This window comes from Bombina bombina, chromosome 2, assembly GCF_027579735.1.
Source record: "Bombina bombina isolate aBomBom1 chromosome 2, aBomBom1.pri, whole genome shotgun sequence".
NCBI lineage: Eukaryota > Metazoa > Chordata > Amphibia > Anura > Bombinatoridae > Bombina > Bombina bombina.
Genome location: NC_069500.1, coordinates 685,266,937 through 685,289,216, shown reverse-complemented (window position 1 = coordinate 685,289,216; position 22,280 = coordinate 685,266,937). Strand labels below are relative to the sequence as shown.

The window sequence follows — 22,280 nt, the reverse complement described above, 5'->3', positions numbered from 1 at the left end:
TTTTTTCAAAAAAGTATGTTTTTATCAAGAAAGAGTTTTTTTAAAATCTTAAAGGTGCCTAATTATGAAATGCATGTTTTAAAATTAGTGATTCTAAATCTATAAAAATATTTTAGTTAGATTGGGAGCTTAAATTAGGAAGTTGAGATCAAACTCCATATTTAACCCATATGGATGTAAGGTTGTAAAGGTATAAATGTATTCTGCTTCTTTTCTTAGAAGGTAGTGTTCTATATTTCCACCTCTTGGGCTTAGATAGACTTTTTTTACTCCCCAGAATTTCATATGACTTGTGTTGCCCTGGTGAATCTCTGTGAAGTGTTTATATAGAATTGTATTAGTCGCTTTGTGTTCAATGTGATAAAGATGTTCTCTTATTCTATCTTTCAACATTCGGCTTGTTTGGCCAAAATATTGATGGCCACATAAACATTGAATACAATAGATTATATTTCTATCAGAGCAACGTATAATCTCTTTTATGTTAATATAGTGATCATTATTATTTGATTTTATAGTTTTTATTTTTGTACTATGTTTACATGATTTGCAGGAAATGCAAGGAAAAAAGCCTTCTATTTTTTCTTTTTTGAGGTTGATATCCACAAAATTGCTATTATTTGTATTTTTGAATTCACTAGGTGATAGTATGTTTCTTAGGTTTTTTGCTTTTTAAAAATGATATCTGGACGGTTTTTAATTCTTTGTCCTAGGATTTGGTCTTTATTAATATAATGCCGGTGTTTAGTGAGGATCTTTTTAATTTCATGACGTTGTGAACTATATTGTGCTATGAAGGGTATGAAAAAAGGATCTTCTGCTCTGTAATTATGATATAATTTTGATTTAGGATTTAATATTAGATCTCTGTCCATTTCTTGGACTCCTTGTTTAACGTTAGCTATGGTATAGGGGTTGTATCGTTTTTCTTTAAATCTCTGTGTTAGAATTTCAGATTGTATTGAGAATTGATTAATATCTGAGCAATTTTTTCTGATTCTAAGAAATTGCCCTTTGGGAATATTTGTCTTCCATTTGTTTAAGTGACAGCTATCGTTATGAATATAGTTGTTAGCATCTGTTTTTTTTTTTAAAAAAAGTTCTGGTCTTAATTTCCCTTTCTTTGATCTCAATTTCTAGGTCCAAAAAGTGGATTATATTTGCACTGAATTCATATGTAAAACTCAGACCTAATGAATTGGTGTTCATATCCTCTATAAATAATTCTAATAGTTCTGAATCACCTTTCCAGATGATAAATAGATCATCTATATAGCGATAGTATTGCACAAGGTTCGCCCCCCATTGGCCTTCTTCGATAAAGCTTTTCTTGAAGAATCCCATAAAGAGGTTGGCATAACTAGGGGCGAACCTTGTGCCCATCGCTGTAACTTTGAGTTGATAATTCATATCTCCATTAAAAAGAAACAAGTTGTTATAGAGTATAAATTTGATACAATTTAGTAAAAAAAAAATTGTTTTTAATTTAATTCTAAATTTTTATCCAAATTAGTTGCTTCTAGGCCTTTCTGATGGTCTATATTTGTATACAACGAATTAACATCACATGTCACTAAAAGGTAATTATCTTTCCATAATATAGTTCTTAAAGTATTGAGTAGTTGGGTGGAATCTTTGAGATAAGAAGGAAGTTGTACAACATAATTCTGTAGAATAAAATCAACGTATTGGGAAAGGTTCGAAGTTAATGATCCTATGCTTGATATGATTGGGCGTCCAGGGGGTCTAGTGAGATTTGTATTAATCTTAGGCAGAATGTAAAATGTAAGAGTAATGGGATTTTAATGTTTAAAAATTCAAATTCACTTTTTGTTAATAGACCTATATTATTTGCTTCTTCTAGTAGTTCTCCTAATTCTTGTGTTTGTCTCTTAATGGGGTTATTTGAAAGTTTTTTATATGTGATTCTATATTTTAGTAATTTATTTGATTCTTCAAGGTAATAATTAGTGTCCATGAGGACAATTCCACCACCTATATCTGCAGGTTTTATTGTGATATTTTTATTGTTTTTTAGTTCTTTCAAAATATTTAATTATTTTTGTCTCATATTCAAATTGATGTATTTGGACTGATCTATCTTATCTAAATCTTTTTTTACCATTTCTTCAAATAATCTGATCTGCTCACTTTTTTCATGAGTCGGAAAGAAGGTGGATGTTGCTTTTAAATCTGTGTGTTTATAAATTGATTTGTTCTCTTTTTATTCTATAATAATATAATTCTATTTTCAATTGGATTTTTAATGAAGTATCTTTTTAAGGTTAGTTTGCGAACAAAGTGATTAATATTGATTAAAGTTTCAAACTTATTTAGTTTGCAAGATGGAGCAAAGGAAAAACCTCTATTTAATATTCATTCTTGTGCATGGTTTAAAGAGTATTTGCTTATGTTAAATACTCCATTATGTTTTATTTCTGTCTTTTTGGTGTTTCGTCTATGCTGTCTTCTGCCCCTCCTACCTCTAATCCTCTTTTGCTTCTTAAATTTCTTTTTGGCATTATTTGATGGGTTGTATTTCTTGATGCGCCCTCCCCTGAGGGGGAGTTCTCTAAAAAAAACTTTCTGGTGTGCCTGATGAGAGTTTGGGGTATTTATTTTTTCTTGTTCTATTTCTAAGGGTTGAAATCTATTTTTAACTGGTACTCTCCAATTTTGGTGTGTACTATGATGATTTCTACTCTGGTATTCGGTACTCTGATGTTGTTTGTATGAGTGATGATTAAAATGTCTATGGTTGTAGGTAGTTGTATGGTTGTTGTAGTCTTGATCTCTCAATTTTTGATTATGATTATCTCTAGGGTGATTATAATCTCTATTATTATCAAAATCTATGTGAGAGTAGTCTCTTCTATTAGGGTGTTCTCTCCTATTTTCATGTTGCCAATATCTATTTTCATATAAATTTTTAGTAGGATTATTTTATTCCTTTTACTCTAGTCTAGATCATTATAGACTTCAGACGGAATTTGCAAATTAATCTTAGTAATACCAGAAGGTTAAAAAGTCATCATTGATAGGTTTTATATAAGAAATTGCATATTATCATATATATAATAACAATTTTCATCTGCACATGTTTATTCACACACTCATCAACAAGTAGATCACCAGATAATACTGTAGAAATCGTCAAGAAACTCTAAAGAAAAATTCACCCACAGTATTACCATTTAGGAATCATCTTCTATACAATTTTTCTATGCTATAATATTATTTTTAAACTATAAAGCACAAAGTAAAGTCACCTAGAATTACAATCCCATAAGAATGTCAGCAATTCTGTTTATATTCTGTTACATTTGTCTAAAACCACAAACAATTGTGTCATAATTAACAACAATTGGAGATTGATACTATTGGCTATTACAAAATCCTCTCCACCAATAGGGATATACCCTAACCCTATATAAGAACCATTCCGAGACATAATGGGCATCTTGATAAAGGCCCCAGGCCGAAATGCTTAGATTTGCCCAGTATATCTGTGACTTAGCTTTTCAAACAGCATACCAACGGTTCTTGGAACCCCCATTTATTTGGAGAAACTATTATCACTTACGAACTCAGCAACTAACCAGATTGTCTGGATTGCACCACCTCACTGAGGTTTGAAAACATTATTCACACCCGGTTGGTCCACTAGCTATTACTAATAGCAACCACAATTGACATCAAGCACCACCGGGACTGTATATACACCATCGGACCCAGCACTTCATTGATTTTTCACATTGGAGTCTAATTTCTGACGGATTACAGCACTTTGAAATCGTGCCCATACTTTTCAATTGAAAATTGCTGGATACACATAAAGGCTTAGCGGAATCCTCCTATCAGATTTTACCTTTCATTTCCACTACCAGTGAGTCACTAACACATGTAACCCGGAAGAATATTCCGAATACAGATCGCCCTCATTGAGATCCACATACAGCCAGAATCAGTGGCACAAACCGCCATACAGGTACTTTTTAACAGTCTCTCTGACAAAACGTTTTTTCTGCTAACCAACTAGCCATTTGGCTATCAAATACGGCATCCTTACATCAAGGTCCACACCTCTTTTACAGTCATAGACTGTATTTTAAGTCATGTTCTAAATCCACTGCAGTGAGATACTTAATAAGTGTATATATATTGTTTTTAAGCTCAAGCTTTCAAATCTATTTTATAGTTTGTCTTAGTGCTATTTATAGTGCTACTTTTTAGCCAACATAATTCTGTATCTTAAGAATCATTCATCGCAACATTGTACCAATATATAGATTGTTTGTTAGACTTTCTGACCTAGATAATTTATCTTATATGCTTATATTGTATCTTAAATTTTCTGTACAAATTCTCTTTATTGCTAGCAAATTATTAGTAAAAATATATATTTTTGATCAAACATTGACCTCCTCAATACCTGGGATATGCACCACAGAAATTAGACAGCCCAAGCAAGTATCCGAGATACTTCTTTCATAGCTTGTGGACTGTGAGTCCCACCCTGCTGATTGACAAATGCCACTGCTTGTGATATTGTTTGTTTAAAAATAAATGAATGGTTCTCTCTTCAACAGAGGCCAAAACTGAAGAGCTCTGAGAATTGCATGGAGTTCTAAAATATTGATTGGTAATCTTGCTTCTTGAGATTTCCAAACTCCTTGTGCTGTCAGAGATCCCCAAACAGCTCCCCAACCTGAAAAAACTTGCATCTGTAATGATCATAGTCCAGGTTAGCCGAACAAGAAGCCCCTTGAACTAAATGCTGGTGATTTAACCACCACGTCAGAGAGTGTCAAACATTGGGATTTAAGGATATTAATTGTGATATCTTTGTATAATCCCTGCACCATGGATTCAGCAAACAAAGCTGGAGAGGCCTCATTTGAAAACGAGCAAAGGGAATCGCGTCCGATGCTGCAGTCATGAGAGCTAAATTTTCCATGCACATAACCACTGAAGGGAATGACTGAGACTGAAGGTGCCAACAGGCTGCAACCACTTTCAAACATCTCTTGTCTATTAGAGACAGAGTCATGGACACTGAATCTATCTGGAAACCTAAAAAAGGTGACCCTTGTCTGAGGAATCAAGAAACGTTTTGGTAAATTGATCCTCCAACCATGTTTTCGAAGAAACAACACTAATTGATTTGTGTGAGATTCCGCAGAACGTAAAGACTGAGCTAGTACCAAGATATCGTCCAAATAAGGAGACACCGCAATACCCTGCTCTCTGGTTTCCATAAAGCAGGGCACCTAGAACCTTTAAAAAAAAAAGATTCTTTGAGCAGTTGCTAGTCCAAATGGAAGAGCAACAAATTGGTAATGCTTGTCTAGAAAAGAGAATCTCAGGAACTGAAAATTATCTAAATGAATCAGAATATGAAGGTATACATCCTGCAAGTCCATTGTGGACCTAAAAAGTCCTTGTGGAACAATAGGCAGAACAGTCCTTAAAGTCCCCATTTGAAAGTTGGTACTTCTACATAACTATTCAAAAATGGTCAGATCCAGAATTGGTCTGAATTAAATTTCCTTCTTTGGGACAATGAATAGATTTGAAAACCCCAGTCCTTGTTCCTGAAAAAGAACTGACATGACTACCCCTGAAACTTCAGGTCTGAAACATACTTCAGGAAAGCCTGAGCTTTAACTGGATTTGCTGGGATGCGTGAGAGAAAAAAAAATCTCACAGGAGGACTTACTATCCTATTCGATACCCCTGAGAGACAATACTCTGAAACCATTGATTTTGGACAGAATTTATTCAAACATCCTTGAAAAACCTTAATCTGCCCCCTACCAGCTGACCTTCATGCAGACTTAGGGGCTGGCTTTTGGTTTCTTAAATGGGTTGGATTTATTCCATTTAATGAAGGTTTTCAATTGGAAACAGATTCCATAGAAAAGGATTATGTTTTTGTTCCGTATTTGACAAAAAGAACGAAAATGATTAGAAGCTTTATATCTACCCTTAGGTCTCTTATTACCTTGGAAAGAAAGAGATATCTAGACTTAAAAAGTCATATCAGCATTCCAAAATTTAAGCCTCAAAACTCTTCTAGCAAAAAATAGCTAAAGACATAGATCTAACATCAATCTTGATGATATAAAAAAATGGCATCAGAACTGATTAGTATGTTGCAGTAAGCGAACAATGCTAGATAAATCAGAATCCAATTCTTGTTGCGCTAATTCTCCAACAAAAAATGTTGATGCAGCTGCAACATCAGCCAAAGAAATTGCAGGCCTGAATATAAAAAAGCTTTCCTTAGATAAGATTCAAGTTTCCTATCTAAAGGAACTTAAGTACTATCTTCCATAGGAATAGAGGTACGTTCAGCAAGAGTAGAAATAGCCCCATCAATTTTGAGGATCTTTTCCCGAAACTCTATAGAAATTGCTGGTAAAAGGATACAATTTTTAACCTTGAAGAAGGTATAAAAGAAATACACGGCTTATTCCATTCCTTAGAAATCATATCAGAAATAGCATAAGGAACAGGAAAAAACCTCTGGAGTAACCACAGGAGGTTTAAAAACAGAGTTTACTAGTTCTTATATCAAGAGGACTAGTTTCCACGATATCCAAAATAATTAACAGTTCTTAACAAAGAACAAAAATACTTCATTTTCAATAAATAAGTAGATTTGTTAGTGTCAATATCTGGGGAAGGATCTTCTGAATCAGATAGATCCCCATTAGAGGAGGATAATTCATTATGTTGTCGGTCATTTGAAATTTCATCAACCTTATGAGAAGTTTTAAAAGACCTTTATATTAATTAGAAGGCAGAATAGCAGACAAAGCCTTCTGTATAGAATCAGTAACACATTCTTTAAATTTCATAGGTATAACATGTTCATTAAAAGTTGAAGGAACAACAACAGGCAATGTACTATTTAGTGATGGACACAATATCTGCATGTAAAAGTTTATCATGATAACCAATACAAATGACATTCGGAAATATAATGCACTTAGCTTTAGTAGAACCGACATCAGGCAGCAACGTTCCAACAGATACTTCTGAGGCAGGATCAGATTGAGACATCTTGCAAAATGTAAAATAAAAAAACAACCCTCCTGGTAGGATTGTATATCCCATACGTCACTAGCTCATGGACTCTTGCCAATTACATGAAAGAAAAGAAAAGGTCAAGTTTTTATTCTTCAAAAAGTCCCATTTCAAGAAAAAAAAATGATACATATTAATTATAATAAATCTCTTTGTCAATTTCTATAACCAAAAACTGATCTTAGCTTTAAACCTATCTAATCATTCTACAAAAAACAATTTGCTTAAAGGATAAGGTATCTAAAAAAACAAACAAATAACTATTTAGAAATTAATTTATTATAATATCCCTTGTTCTCTAGAATAAGGGACTCTGTAACCAAGGCATCAGTCCTATGAAAATTAAATGGAGCTTGGTACAAAATTTTGGGAATTAGAGGTAATAACTTGATAACTATGACCTAAAAGTTCTTAGAATTATATTTAAGATCTGGCAGAAAATACCAGTATGGTCTCTTTTGAACCACATTAAGAAATATTATGGATATTTACACAAAGTGAAAAAAAGAGAAAATTTGCTCAAATGAAATATAGCTTATATTCATTTTTTAAAAAGTATTACCTACTTTTAAAAAAGGAATAAAAGCTATGTTTTATTTGCCAACAAAGTATCCTAAAAAGCACTGCGCAGCACTACCGGCTTACGTGTTTATTGTCTCCCAAACATGATGTGGCATTCGACATTTAGAATTGATACATTTTTGGATGTTTTTTTATGTATAACCACACAACCTTCTCTCTCTTTGTTAAGATTACTATTACACACACACACATATATATATATATATATATATATATATATATATATATATATTTAAATATGGTACTTAAAATATTGCACCCACATTAACATATAAGCAAAAATGTTCCATGGCACAAAACAATGCTTAAATATCTAGGTCGGTGATGGTTGTGATGGATTTCTCTAACACCATTTGCCTTAAGCTGTGATTTGTTTGTTAGAGAACTGAACACCACGTGTCCTGTTAAAACATTGAAGTAACTTTCTAGAGGGAAGGGCAGTGCTTTAAGACATCAGGAAAGATCCACATCTCTAAGTGGGTAAGGAACTGCTTAACCAATATGAATGAATCCTAAAAATTTGTTTTCATGAGAAGACTATATTGTATTTTTATGCTAGAGAGAAATTGAGAAATACAGATAGATGGATGAATAGATGTATAGACATATGAATAGATGGATAGATAGACAGATTACCTTTTCTAGGCACTATATCATTGTACAGGGCAATAGCGCCACATATAGCAATTCGGCCATATTTTCTCATCTGCAATATAGCCACATCTGTAAATTCTCCACCAACCTGCACAGATATAGTATAATAAACATGGTTATCAAATGGGTTTCATATTATTTTCCTATCTTTCAAGCAAGATAAACCGTTTTTTCTTTATTTGTTCTAATTATTTCAAATTTGTTTTGAGTATGACACATATTTACAGATTTCTATCATTGCTCAGGAACTCTTTAATTAAAAAGACTCATAACACTTAAATTATAGCTTTTCTGTCCAATTAGAGACAACAGTTTAAAGTTTGCATACTGCCTTGAGATAGATGACCAAACCAACCATTAAGATGGGAAGGTTTATAAAAATGAATAGGTTATGTGTGTCTTTAGTTCTGAGGCAGCTCTTCATTTTTGGCTTGTAAAACCATCCCTCATTACAAGTATTTGCTAAATTTGATACCAAATACTTCAATAAATGATATAAGCAGGTCTGGTTATAGACCATAATATTACTTTACAAATTCAGGTCAACTTGGTCCTTTGAAATGTGGGGGGATCTACAGTAAACAATATGGATAAAAAGCAATCCCCTTAGATCCAACAATTACTATATATACTAATTACTGAAAAAACATGACATATTACTTATAGAATATGATATATATTAGCTTTTTGGTAACATAGGGACAAAAATAGCAACAGAAGCCTAATAATAGTACTAATTTTCTTCTGATTGTAAGAGTAATATTTTAGGATATCTCTTAATTCTGTTGATAGTTAAAAAAAATACCACTACTTTCTAGATTACGAGTGTCGCACTATCGTTTGGCTAACGATATTAGGTTTTTGTGACCATTTGCATGCAAGTTAAATTCCACTTGTATTACAAGTTGAAAGTAAATACAAACACGTGAGCGCAATGGCGATTAATGCTATATTGATTACTGCGACCTCAGAGCTCTGGTTAACTGTTACGCAAGTCAAAAAAGTGTCACAAAACACATCCAAATTACATTTAAAAGTACAGTTATACTCATAATAACACTATCTAATAAAAATGATATAAAAAATATTGCACAAAAAGTTATAAGGGCTCAGGTATTAAAAAAGGCAGGCAAAGGGCTTAAAAATACAGTATAGATACATACATATACACTTCTAAATATGTATATGTATGTAAATATATATATATATATATATATATATATGTGTGTGTGTACAGATGTATTTATATGTATATACATGTATTTACAGACATATACTGTATACACATATAAACACATAAATACATATGTACACAGATATAGAAATGTATATATTTTCTCTTTTTCGGACCATTCTCTGTAAACCCTAGTTGCTTCCATGTGATTGGCTGATTAGCAATTTGTGTTACCAAGCAATTGAACAGGTGTTCCTAATAACGTGGCCGGTGAGTGTATATTTATATATTTATATATTATATATGTATAAATATATATTTGTGCAAAAAAATAATTTTATTTTTAAAATGGAGGAAAGCGATGTAGCATTCGCGACTACTCAAAGTCTCCTCGTTACCAAAACTTAATTTTAACGGTTTTAAAACACAAATGCAAGTGCAAAATACTGCTCCACTCGTAATCTGGCCCTGTATATTTAAAAAAATTATACTGCTTTCTTTCACTTTGTAACATCTATAGTTGTAATAATGTCTCAAGCTGCATGACAAATGTTTTTGGTGCAAACTTCCCATTTAATTACCCTTGGGCGGACATACATTGTCAAAGAAGCAATCATAACCATCTGGAGATGCTTTCCTCATAGCTTCCTCCAAGTTCACAGTCTTATAGTTGAAGACTTCATCAAAACCAATTTCCTTCAAATATTTAAGTTTATCATCTGATCCAGCAGAACCAACAACCTTGCAACCCTAAAGAAGAATTTAAATTGCATAAAATGTAAAATGTATTTGAGAACAGTATCAAGTATTTTAAAGAAGTCTATTGTAGAAGTTATCAATCCATAATGACATCACACAAGTGCACAATTTAAGTGTAATTTTTAATCACAAGTCATGCATAAACACAGTAACTTAAAGAAAATTAAAGAATATTTAGCTCTGTTCAAAGGGTTCCTACTGCATATCCCTCCCGGTTCTCTAGAAATGGTGCCGACCCACTCCGACTCTAAACCGCTCAGTTAGGAATCCGAATCGTCCACTCTTCTCCGTTGTTGGGTACGGAAACCTACAGGGTCCAAAACTCCATAGGCATTTCATTCCCTTTAACTATGGGTGCCACCATTTATGGAACCTAGGTTACACTGCAGGTATCTAAAGGAGGGTTGCTGCACATGTGCAAACACATATCAGCACAGGAATGCAGTGAAAACTAGATTTCAACATTATGGCAGCCATGACTAGAGGGAGGCAGGTTGTAACCTCTATACTATGCTTATAAATGTACTTAGTGTTTAAACCTTTTGCTATTGAGCCATTTCCACCCCTGTGCTGAGCTGTTTCAGAGGTTTAGGTGCTGCTTAAATTTAAGCCCCAATGTAGGTCATTTTTAGTTTTTTTTTAGCATACCTAGCAGAGTCAAACTATACCATTATTTTATGTATATGTTAGGACACGTGAGAACTCTGCAACAAAATGTGTTAACAAATTTATATTTGTATTAAAACTTTAATAAACAAGGTTGTAAAAAATAGTGTGTGTGTTTTCTAAACTCTATTGTAAAAAAAAAGAAGGGGTTATCTACATATAAAAGGGTCCTTTGGCTTTATTTATATAACTTTTATCTGCACATAGGGTCTCCCATGAGCCTCTAACCAAATAAATGCACAATTAGTCACGCCTGGTTGTCATTCCTAGCACAGTTTCCACTGGGCTATTAAAATCTATATAGGGGCATGTTTTTAAAAATTTGCTTTTTTGATGAGCTATTACAGGTCCATAGAGACCCCCTTGCTACAAAAGATATGTGGGTGTTGTCTTTCAAACTATGGGTCTTGGGGATTTCTATGGCTTAAGGGAGCTGAGATTGAGGGTTTCGAATACTTACCCCTCCATCCAGCTCACTTAAGTTCTAGGCAGGAACCTGGCATGTCTGGGTTTTTAGGGGACTGGTGACGTCACCATGCCCATGTGATGCTGGGCCACAATATCACCTGGGATGTGTGGAATAACTGCAGGGGGCAGTAATGACTTTATAAAGCATACCTCCCCCCAGGGTTTAGGACATATGTTTGTCATCCTCTATAAAAACATACTGCAGATAATGTCCATGTGGCATCATGCACATCGAAGGGGTTAAAGTCCCTTTAAAAATGTGGCTTCTTTTATGATTTGGAAGGTCTTGAAATGAGAACTAAGTAGCACATTTTCCAGGGCACTGATATAATACATGACCTACATATGGTAAACAAACTCAGTTTTGAGCTTTTAGGCTTTTCCTGTTTGATATGTAAAATGACATACTAATGCAAATATAAAATGCTCTAATTCGTTGGATAATGTTACATTTGCAATAGTGTCCTTCGCTAACTTGGATGGTTGATCTCGATCTATCATTTGATAATCATCTGCATATTAACATCTGCACATGAGACCTTTTTAGTGTCAATACAATCACAAACAGAAGACATTTTTATTGTTTATCAGCAACATTTTCTCTTTAAAGGGACATTAAACACTAAATAAATGCTAGGTAGAATGAAGCATTCAAAGAATAGATTTGTCTGATAATAACATGTAGATATGTATTTTTTAAAGTTTCATTAGCTGTTTAAATGTTGACAAAATAAGTGTACAATTTTAGTGCCTATAAAGCAATGCAACCTGCTATGTTGTAACAGGTTACCTTCTCTGATGTGGCCAATTAGGAACAGTTATAAATAGGTCACTAGAGGGTGCAGCCAATGACTGTGAGGGATATAAGTGGTTAACAATTCTGTTTCTAACAGGAAATGAAAAGCTTACAATTTTAAAATGGAATTACAGGAAAAGAGAACAAAATAAATAAAGTATATTGGATAGTTTATATATATATATATATATATATATATATATATATACACACAGTGTATGTATATATATATATATATATATATATATATATATATTATAATTTATATTACCAACTCAAGGTGTTTAATGTCCCTTTAATAGTTCTGTGAAAAATTTTCATGTATTTAACATGCACCAGTCCTGCTTGGCTGATCCAAATACAATTTCTCTATGTTTAAAGACACTTTATTGGGCTATTTTTCACCTACTGAATCTCACAGCCTAAATGACTTGATAGGACAGCATTTTTCCAATTATTACTGAGTATCCTAAAATGTGTTTGAATATAACAGTGTGCATGGCTAAAACTAACATCTACTGCCCTTTTGTTCTAATTCTGTGCTTCCCCTTTATGGGTTGACTCAAATTAATTTCTTACTCTATTTAGTTTCAAACCATCAGTATCTGTTTGCTTGGTAATTTGTTTCATTATTTGTTGACTTGCTCCTCGCTCCTGTGCTGAGCGTATCCTAGATATTCGCTGGTTATCCTGTCTCCTAATTCAAGCTGAGTTACCTTGTCATCAACTAACGCTCTCTGTGTCTTCCGTGTCTCTTACATCATCTACAGCAAGTGGGATCCCTTCTCAGCTGCTTGCGGTCAAACACTGCTGCCTCACACGCTGTTCCGTCAACGCTACTCAGGTCTTCTCTGTTCCCGAGTCTACGGATTCTCAACACTACACCTGCCTACTAAACAACAACTACCCGGGTAATGAACATTGCTGTTTGTCTCCAAGTCAGATCGTATGACAATTTGTGAATCTGTACAGATATTAATTATTTCACTATATCTTATCTTGCAGGTTCTCTTACTCCTCACTACTAATATACGTAATAACCGTACACCCTTTCAAACACACTTTGCAAGAATCTATTGGTAGCATATGCTACATTGTATCTATGAGGTTTCTACCATTACTCCCTACCATTTCAGTACTGTGATTCATTGAATATACTGTTCCCATTGTGCAAGTAATAGTTTGAGACAGTTATATCTATTTGGAAAATTAACGCTACTTCATAAGCACTGCTTAAACTTAGTGATGACTAAGCAGTTCTTATTTTATAGCCACATTCTCATGTGGCTACCGTTACTCCCTGTTGTAAACTGGAATGATTTATCGCTTGACTTAAGCTCTTAATACTGCACCAACACTTGTTACACCACCCAATCACTCTTACATACCACTGCAGTTGATAACTTGGAAAATATAGTAATTCCTCCTTGTTATTTAGAGTTTGACGACGTATTTGATAAAAAAGAGGCTAAGGCCTCTAGTTATGAAGCTCCGTATTTTCCTGCATTCACCGGCACCAATACGCTCGCCTAACATCGCCGCCGCAGACCTGAATACGTTCGCCAAAGTTATCAAAAAAGTTGTCAAGAAGCCGCGCACCAAGTACGGAGCGATGAGCAGCGGACTGTTGTTAACTAACAGTCATCGATCTCACTGCTCATCGGCTTCTTCGCAGCTTTCTTGCTAGCCTGTCACTAAGCACCCACACTAAACTATGCTGTTTTACCCCCTAAACCACCGCTCCCTGAGCCCCCCGCACCTAAATAAAGTTATTACCCCCTAAACCGCCGCTCCTGGACCCCTCCGCAACTATAATAAATATATTAACCCCTAAACCGCCGCCCCCGGACCCCGCCGCCACCTACATTATACCTATTAACCCCTAATCTGCCCCCCCTACACCGCTGCCACCTACATTATACCTATTAAACCCTAATCTGCCCCCCCTACACCGCCACCACCTAATGTATACTTATTAACCCCTAAACCACTGCTCCCGGACCTCGCCGCAACTAAATAAATATATGAACCCCTAAACCGTCCTCTCCCGGACCCCGCAAAAGGCTGGTAAAAGAGCTGATTACTACTATTTGTAATTTAGTTTAGGGTAGGGAGATTTTATTATTTTGGGGGGCTTTTTTATTTTATTAGGGGGCTTAGATTAGGTGTAATTAGTTTAAACTTCTTGTAATATTTTTTTATTTTTTGTAATTTAGTGTTTGTTTTTTGGTAATATAGTTTAGTTTATTTAATTGTATTTTAATTTAGATAATTGTAGTTAATTTATTTAATTAATTTATTGATAGTGTAGTGTTAGGTGTATTTGTAACTTAGGTTAGGATTTATTTTACAGGTACATTTGTAGTTATTTTAGCTAGGTAGCTATTAAATAGTTAATAACTATTTAATAGCTATTGTACCTAGTTAAAATAAATACAAAGTTGCCTGTAAAATAAAAATAAACCCTAAAATAGCTACAATGTAATTATTAATTATATTGTAGCTATCTTAGGGTTTATTTTATAGGTAAGTATTTAGTTTTAAATAGGATTAATTTAGTTAATGATAGGAATATTTATTTAGATTAATTTGAATAATATTTAAGTTAGGGGGGTGTTAGGGTTAGACTTAGGTTTTGGGGTTAATTCATTTAATATAGTGGCGGCGGTGTAGAGGGGGTAGATTAGGGGTTAATCAATGTAATGTAGGTGGCGGCGGTGTAGGGGGGCAGGATAGGGGTTAATAAATGTAATGTAGGTGGTGGAGGGCTCCGGGTGCGGCGGTTTAGGGGTTAAACAATTTATTTGCGGCGGGGTCCGGGATCGGCAGGATAGGGGTTAATAACTTTATGTAGGTGGCGGCGGTATAGGGGGCGGCAGATTAGGGGTTAATAGGTATAATGTAGGTTGTGGAGGGGTCCGGGAGCGGCGGTTTAGGGGTTCATATATTTATTATAGTTGTGGCGGGGTCCGGGAGCGGCGGTTTCGGGGTTAATAAGTATAAAGTAGGCGGCGGCGGTGTAGGGGGGGACAGATTAGGGGTGTTAGATCTGGGGTACATGTTAGGGTGTTAGGTGCAGACACTTCCCATAGGAATCAATGGGATATCGGGCAGCAGCGAACATGAGCTTTCGTTGCTGTCAGACTCCCATTGATTCCTATGGAATCCGCTGCCTCCAGGTACGCTGGGCCAGAATAGTGCCGAGCGTACCTGCTAGTTCTTTGATAACTAGCAAAAATAGTCAGATTGCGCCGAACTTGCGTTTGGAACATCTGTAGTGACGTTACCATCAATCTGTGTTGGACTGAGTCCGGCGGATCATATGTTACGTCACTATATTCTACTTTTGCCGGGCTGTAGGGCTTGATAACTATGGCGAATCAGCCTCGCCACAAATGCGCTGTGGAATTCCAGTGTATTTGTGGTTGACGGCTTGATAACTAGAGGCCTAAGACTCTACCACCCCATAGGATTTATGATTTTCCCATTGACTTAATACCTGACTCTAAAATTCCATTCGGACATATTTACCCCCTGTCCCATCCTGTACTCTAACACTTAAAACAGTACATTGACAAAAATCTAAAAAAAGGTTTTATTAGGCCTTCCACATCCTCAGCAGCCTCTGGTATATTTTTTGTTCGCAATAAGGATGGTAGTCTCAGACCAATAGTAGACTATCGTGAATTAAATAAATTTACTCAAAAGAACAGGTATTCTCTACCACTGATACCTGAGTTAATTGAAGGGTTGCAGGGAGCCAAGGTATTCACCAAACTTGATCTCTGTGGTGCTTATAAAATAATCCATAAAAAATAATCCATATGAGAGCAGACGATGTGTGGCTTACAGCCTTCCGTACCAGATACGGTCTCTTTAAATATAATGTTATGCCCTTTGGTCTCTGTAATGCCCCTGCAACCTTCCAAAACTTCATTAACAATATTTTTAGAGACTTACTAGACGTCTGCATGGTCATTTACTTGGATGACATTCTTATTCATTCACAAAACCTTACTGATTACGTAAAACATGTTAGGTGGGTCCTATTTCGCCTAAGGATTTATAGATTATATGCCAAACTGGAAAAATGTCTCTTCCATTCAAATAATAATATTTCTTTTTTTGGATACCATATCACTCCCAATGGTATTCAAAAGGAAGATAATAAGGTTAAAGCTGTCACCTCTTGGGCCACTCCCACTTCTCCCAAAGAAATGCAAAAATTGCAAAAAAGTTTTGCAAACTTCTATAGTAGGTTTATTCAAGGTTTTGCACAAATATCTAAACCACTCACTACACTCACACAAAATAATAAAACTTTCCTCTGGAATAAACAAGCCCAGCAAGCATTCAACATACTAAAATCCAAATTAATTTCAGCTCCCATTTTACAATTTCCTGATTATACTATTGGTTCAGTTCTCTCACAAAAGTCTGTGTCTCCTAAAAAGTCTCTTCATCCAGTTGCCTTCTTTTCTCGCCTACTCAATCAAGCTGAATTTAGCTATCCCATAGGTGAAAAGGAACTGCTTGCTATTAAATGTTCTCTTGAAAACTGGAGGCACCTTTTAGAAGGTACTTTGTTTCCTATACTGATTTACTTCGACCACAAAAATTTGCAGTACCTAAAAACCAACAGAATACTCTTCACGTCAGGTTTAGATGGAGTCTTTACTTTGCCAGATTTAACTTTTTAATTACCTATAGACCAGGTAACAAAAACGGCAAAGCTGATGCTCTCTCAAGAAAAGATCCTAGACCTGACTATATAAACACAGTAAAATATGTCATACCCCACACAACAATTCTTAGGTTTAACCACCACCACCAACTTTTTCCAAGACCTAAAGGAAGCCCAAACATCTGATAAGAGTCTTCCTCAATTACCAGTATGGAATTCCTCTGATAATCTATATTATCACAATAACTGTTTATGCATACCTAAATCACTTCAAGACACTATTCTTCAAAACATTCATGCATCGCCTCTATCAGGTCACCCAGGTATACAAGATTGATCTAATCAAACATTCATTTTGGTGGCCAGACATAAATACTTCAGTTACTAACTTCATTAACTCATGTTCTATTTGCCAACAATGTAAATACGAAAGGAAGAAACCATATGGGTTGCTCATGTCTCTCCCTGTTCCTGAAAGACCTTGGCAACATGTTACTATGGATTTCATAATACAATTTTCTTTATCCTCTCATAACAAAACTATTTTTGTGGTGGTTGATATATTCACCAAAAAGGCACATTTCATACCATTTCATTGTCTACCCTCAGCTTCACAAACGGCACAATTATTTTTAGTCTATGTTGTGAAATATCATGGTTTACCGAATACTTCCACTTCAGATCATGGATCACAGTTCACCTCAAAATTCTGGAAGGAACTCTGTTCTGTTTTAAATACAACTCACACCTACTCTACAGCTTATCACCCCCAAACCAATGGCCAGACCTAAAGAGTTAATCAGTGGCTCGAGCAGTATATTAGATGTTATTTTTCTCAGCAACAACAAAAATAGTCTAGCCTACTCCAAATTGCCAAATTTGCATACAATAACTCTACCAGTTCAACTACCAAAACTTCCCCCTTCTACGCCAACTATGGCTATCATCCTAAATCCCATTTCCTCTGCATGCTCAAAGCTCTTGTTCAGTCATCAATGACACTATTAACACTATTTCTGAGACATTCAAAGTGTTGCATAACAACATAAAGAATGCACAAAGTTACCAGAAATTATATTATGACAAGAGACATAGGGTACCTCCTCAGTATGTAATTGGAGATAAATTCTGGTTATCCACCAAACACCTCAGGCTCAATACAACTTGCAAGAAACTTAGTCCTCTTTTCATAGGTCCTAACTCCATTACCCGAGTTGTCAACGCTAATGCTGTTTCTCTACTACTGCCCCCCACATTTAAGATACATCCCACTTTTCATGTGTCCCTACTCAAACCCTACCGCCCTGTCAGAACTTCACTTCTACAGCCTCCTGTACCTACGTCTCTTTTGGACTCCCTGGAGGAATTTGAAGTGGAAAGTATTGTTGACTCCAGATTCCATCATGACACTACAGTATTATGTCCACTGGAAGGGTTACCCACCTGACGAGGATTCCTGGGAACCCACCACCAATCTCTCTAAGCATCGTCTTGTTTGCCTTTCCCATCATCGGCATCCTGACAGACCTCATCTTTGAACCACTGTGTAGTTCCTTTTGAAGGGGGGTCATGTAATATCTACTGCCATTTTGTTCTAATTCTATGCTTCCCCTTTAAACATGGGCTGGGTCTAATTAATTTCTTATCCTATTTAGTGTCAAACCATTAGTATCTCTTTGCTTGGTAATTTGTTTCATTATTTGTTGCCTTGCTCATGTGCTGAGCATATCATGGATATTCGCTGGTTATCCTGTCTCCTAATTAAAGCTCTAACCTGCTGAGTTACCTTGTCATCAACTAATGCTCTCGGTGTCTGCCATTTCTCTGATGACATCTCCAGCAAGGGGGATCCCTTCTTAGCTGCTTGCGGGCAAACACTGCTGCCTCACATGCTGTTCCGTCAATGCTGCTCAGCTCTTCTCTGTTCCCAAGTCTACGGATTCTCAACACTACACCTGCCTACTAAACAACAACTTACCTGGGTAAGGAACATTGCTGTTCATCTCCAAGTCAGATCGTATGACGAATTATGAATCTGTACAGATATATTAATTATTTCACTTTCTCTTATCTCACGGTTCTCTTACTCCTCACCACTAATATACCTAATAACTGTACACCCTTTCAAACACGATTTGCAAGAAACTATTGGTAGCATATGTTACTTTGTATCTGTGGGTTTCTACTATTACTCCCTACCATTTCAGAGCTGTTATTCATTGAATTTACTGTTCCCATTGTGCAAGTAATAGTTTGAGACAGTTATATTTATTTGTAAAATTAATGCTACTTCATAAGCACTGCTTAAGCTTAGTGATGACTAAGCAGTTCTTATTTTATAGCCACATTCTCATTCTTTCGGTATTAGCAAGTCAGCAGTGGACATGTTTGGCTGTTTGTGCATGTGTCTGGGCAGTGTGTGGGCAGAGTTAAGGGAAATTTTTGGAGGGACAGCATGGCAGAGCTCGGAATTAGGGAAAGTCCCTCTCAAATAGGGACAGTTGGGAAGTCTGTTAACATTTAACCTAAAATAAGAAATTATGAAAAAAAAATTGTTCTCCAACATAAATATGTAACACAAGGGTAAAATGGAAATCATAGCCCAGTTTGCTATAATAAGAAATGTATGGCAGCTATAAAGTATGGTTCTCACCATTATTTTTCCAATCTGACCAACCAATGATCCAACTGCCCCAGCAGCTCCATTAACCAAAACAATTTCACCTTTTTTTGCACAACAGATCTCACGAAGGCCAAAATAAGCAGTTAACCTGTGGGAAATGAATACATTGAATAGAATTAGCCTGTGTGCATATTTTTACTTGATATTTGTGAGCTGCATCTAAAACTGTATATCTAAAAATGCATATATTTTTGGAAAAAATGATGTGTTTTTTTAAGGATTTGTTCCTGTCCCCTCCAGTAAACAATCTAGGTATGTGAATAATTGAGATTGGCTCCTGCTGGTTTCTATATATCAGCTACAACTTAATATTTTTCGTGTTCAAATAATCAGTTCAATTGTTGCTCATTAATATGCATATAGAAACATTTTGAGCTTTAAAATACATATAAGAAAACATGTATTTCCCATAAAGGCCTAAATTGCAAGTGGTGGTGTATTTTGAGAAAAAAAATCTATAGATAATGGTGGTCAGGTAAGACTGATATCCAAAGTATACAGTGAGCATCTGTGCACTTGTATTATAAGTTGAAAGTAAACTTTTTTCGCTCAAGCCCAAATAGCAAGAAGCAAGAAAACCTTGTTATCTACTGTGAAGTTACCAGAAACCTACCAGTTTAATATAAAACAAATGCAAATCACTAATACAATGGCCTTTCACCAGGTCTATCCCTTAAAATACAGGTGTTTGCGTCAATACTGTGGAAATGACAATAGCAATCTACATGTGTGAAATTAAACTTTTCACTTCTAAAATAATAGTGACACTTGTAAATTATGTATACATTTGAGATGGAACATTATGGGTATAAAGTGCACGTGTGTAGGTTGTGATATATATACAGTATATATATATATATATATATATATTTATATACGTACATATGTATAAATTATATTCCAAAATTAATACAACACATTTTTTATTTCAAAAGGTGTTGAGAGTCAATGATCCATGACTCCTGGGATTCAACTTCTGGCCGCTAGGAGGAGGCAAAGATTTACCAAACTCTAAGAGCTCTTCATCCCTACCACCTCTTTGGCATCCCAGTCTTTTCTTAGCCTCCACAGGAGGAACATGAAGAATTGAAGTGCTCCAGGTTCTTTGTTGAGAGTGGCCGTCCTCACACCAATTTGAGACCTGTTTTCCCCCTTAGACAGCTGAATATGTACCAGATATTCAAAAGCTCTCCACTCAGGTGAGATGATCTAATACATCTCATCAGTGTGGAGAGGTCCCTAAAAAAATGTTAGAAACACACGCCTAGAATACGATGTTGTCGGTAAGGCTGTGCTGTGTTAACAAGTATTTTATTCTCACCGCTCACTTAAGACAGCGCTGGTATTACAGGTTCTAACAAACCCGGCGTTAGCCGCAAAAAAGTGAGCGGAGAGCAAAATTTAGCTCCACATCTCACTGTAATACCAGCGCTGCTTATGTTAGCGGTAAGCAGGTAAAACGTGCTCGTGCACGATTTCCCCATAGGGATCAATGGGGTTGAGCCGGCTGAAAAAAAGTCTAACACCTGCAAAAAAGCAGCGTAAAGCTCCTAACGCAGCCCCATTGATTCCTATGGGGAAATAAAAGTTATGTCTACACCTAACACCCTAACATGAACCCCGAGTCTAAACACCCCTAATTTTACACTTATTAACCACTAATCTGCCGCCCCCGACAACGCCGCAACCTACTTTATATTATTAACCACTAATCTGCCGCTCCGGACACCGCCGCCACCTACATTTTACTTATGAACCCCTAATCTGCTGCCCCCAACATCGTAGACACCTACATTATATTTATTAACCCCTAATCTGCCACCACCAATGTCGCCGCAACCTACCTACACTTATTACCCCTAATCTGCCGCCCCCAATGTCGCCGCCACTATAATAAAGTTATTAACCCCTAAACCTAAGTCTAACCCTAACCCTAACACCCCATAACTTAAATATAATTTAAATAAATCTAAATAAATATTACTAATCATTAACTAAATTATTCCTAAATCACTTCAAGACACTAAATACTTACCTATAAAATAAACTCTAAACTAGCTACAATATAACTAATAGTTACATTGTATCTAGCTTAGGGTTTATTTTTATTTTACAGGCAACTTTGTATTTATTTTAACTAGGTACAATAGTTATTAAATAGTTATTAACTATTTAATAGCTACCTAGCTAAAATAAATACAAATTTACCTGTAAAATAAAACCTAACCTAAGATACAATTACACATAACACTACACTATAATTAAATTAATTTCCTAAATTAAATACAATTAATTACAATTAAATAAAATTATCTAAAGTACAAAAAAACAAACACTAAATTACAGAAAATAATAAACAAATTACAAGATTTTTAAACTAATTACACCTAATCTAATCCCCCTAATAAAATAAAAAGCCCCCCAAAATAATAAAAAGCCCTACCCTATACTAAATTACAAATAGCCCTTAAAAGGGCCTTTTGCAGGCATTGCCCCAAAGTAATCAGCTCTATTACCTGTAAAAAAAAATTACAATACCCCCCCAACATTAAAACCCACCACCCACACACCCAACCCTACTCTAAAACCCACCCAATCCCCCCTTAATAAAACCTAACACTAACCCCTTGAAGATCACCCTACCTTGAGAAGTCTTCACCCAGCCGGGCTGAAGTCCTCAACGAAGCCGGGCGAAGTGGTCCTCCAAACGGGCAGAAGTCTT

At 35.5% G+C, this 22,280-nt stretch overlaps 1 protein-coding gene across 2 annotated transcripts in view; it reads right to left on the bottom strand.

Moving 5' to 3' along the window:
• The window catches only part of LOC128647948 (prostaglandin reductase 1), a 149,412-nt gene that overhangs the window by 38,367 nt on the left and 88,765 nt on the right, over positions 1-22,280 (bottom strand). For both annotated transcript variants that reach the window (XM_053700627.1, XM_053700626.1), the window contains exons 6-8: positions 19,529-19,646; positions 10,100-10,252; positions 8,311-8,416 (exon numbers count right to left, since the gene is read on the bottom strand). In XM_053700627.1, coding sequence (XP_053556602.1) covers positions 8,311-8,416; positions 10,100-10,252; positions 19,529-19,646 — 377 coding nt within the window. The remainder of the gene's footprint in view (positions 1-8,310; positions 8,417-10,099; positions 10,253-19,528; positions 19,647-22,280) is intronic.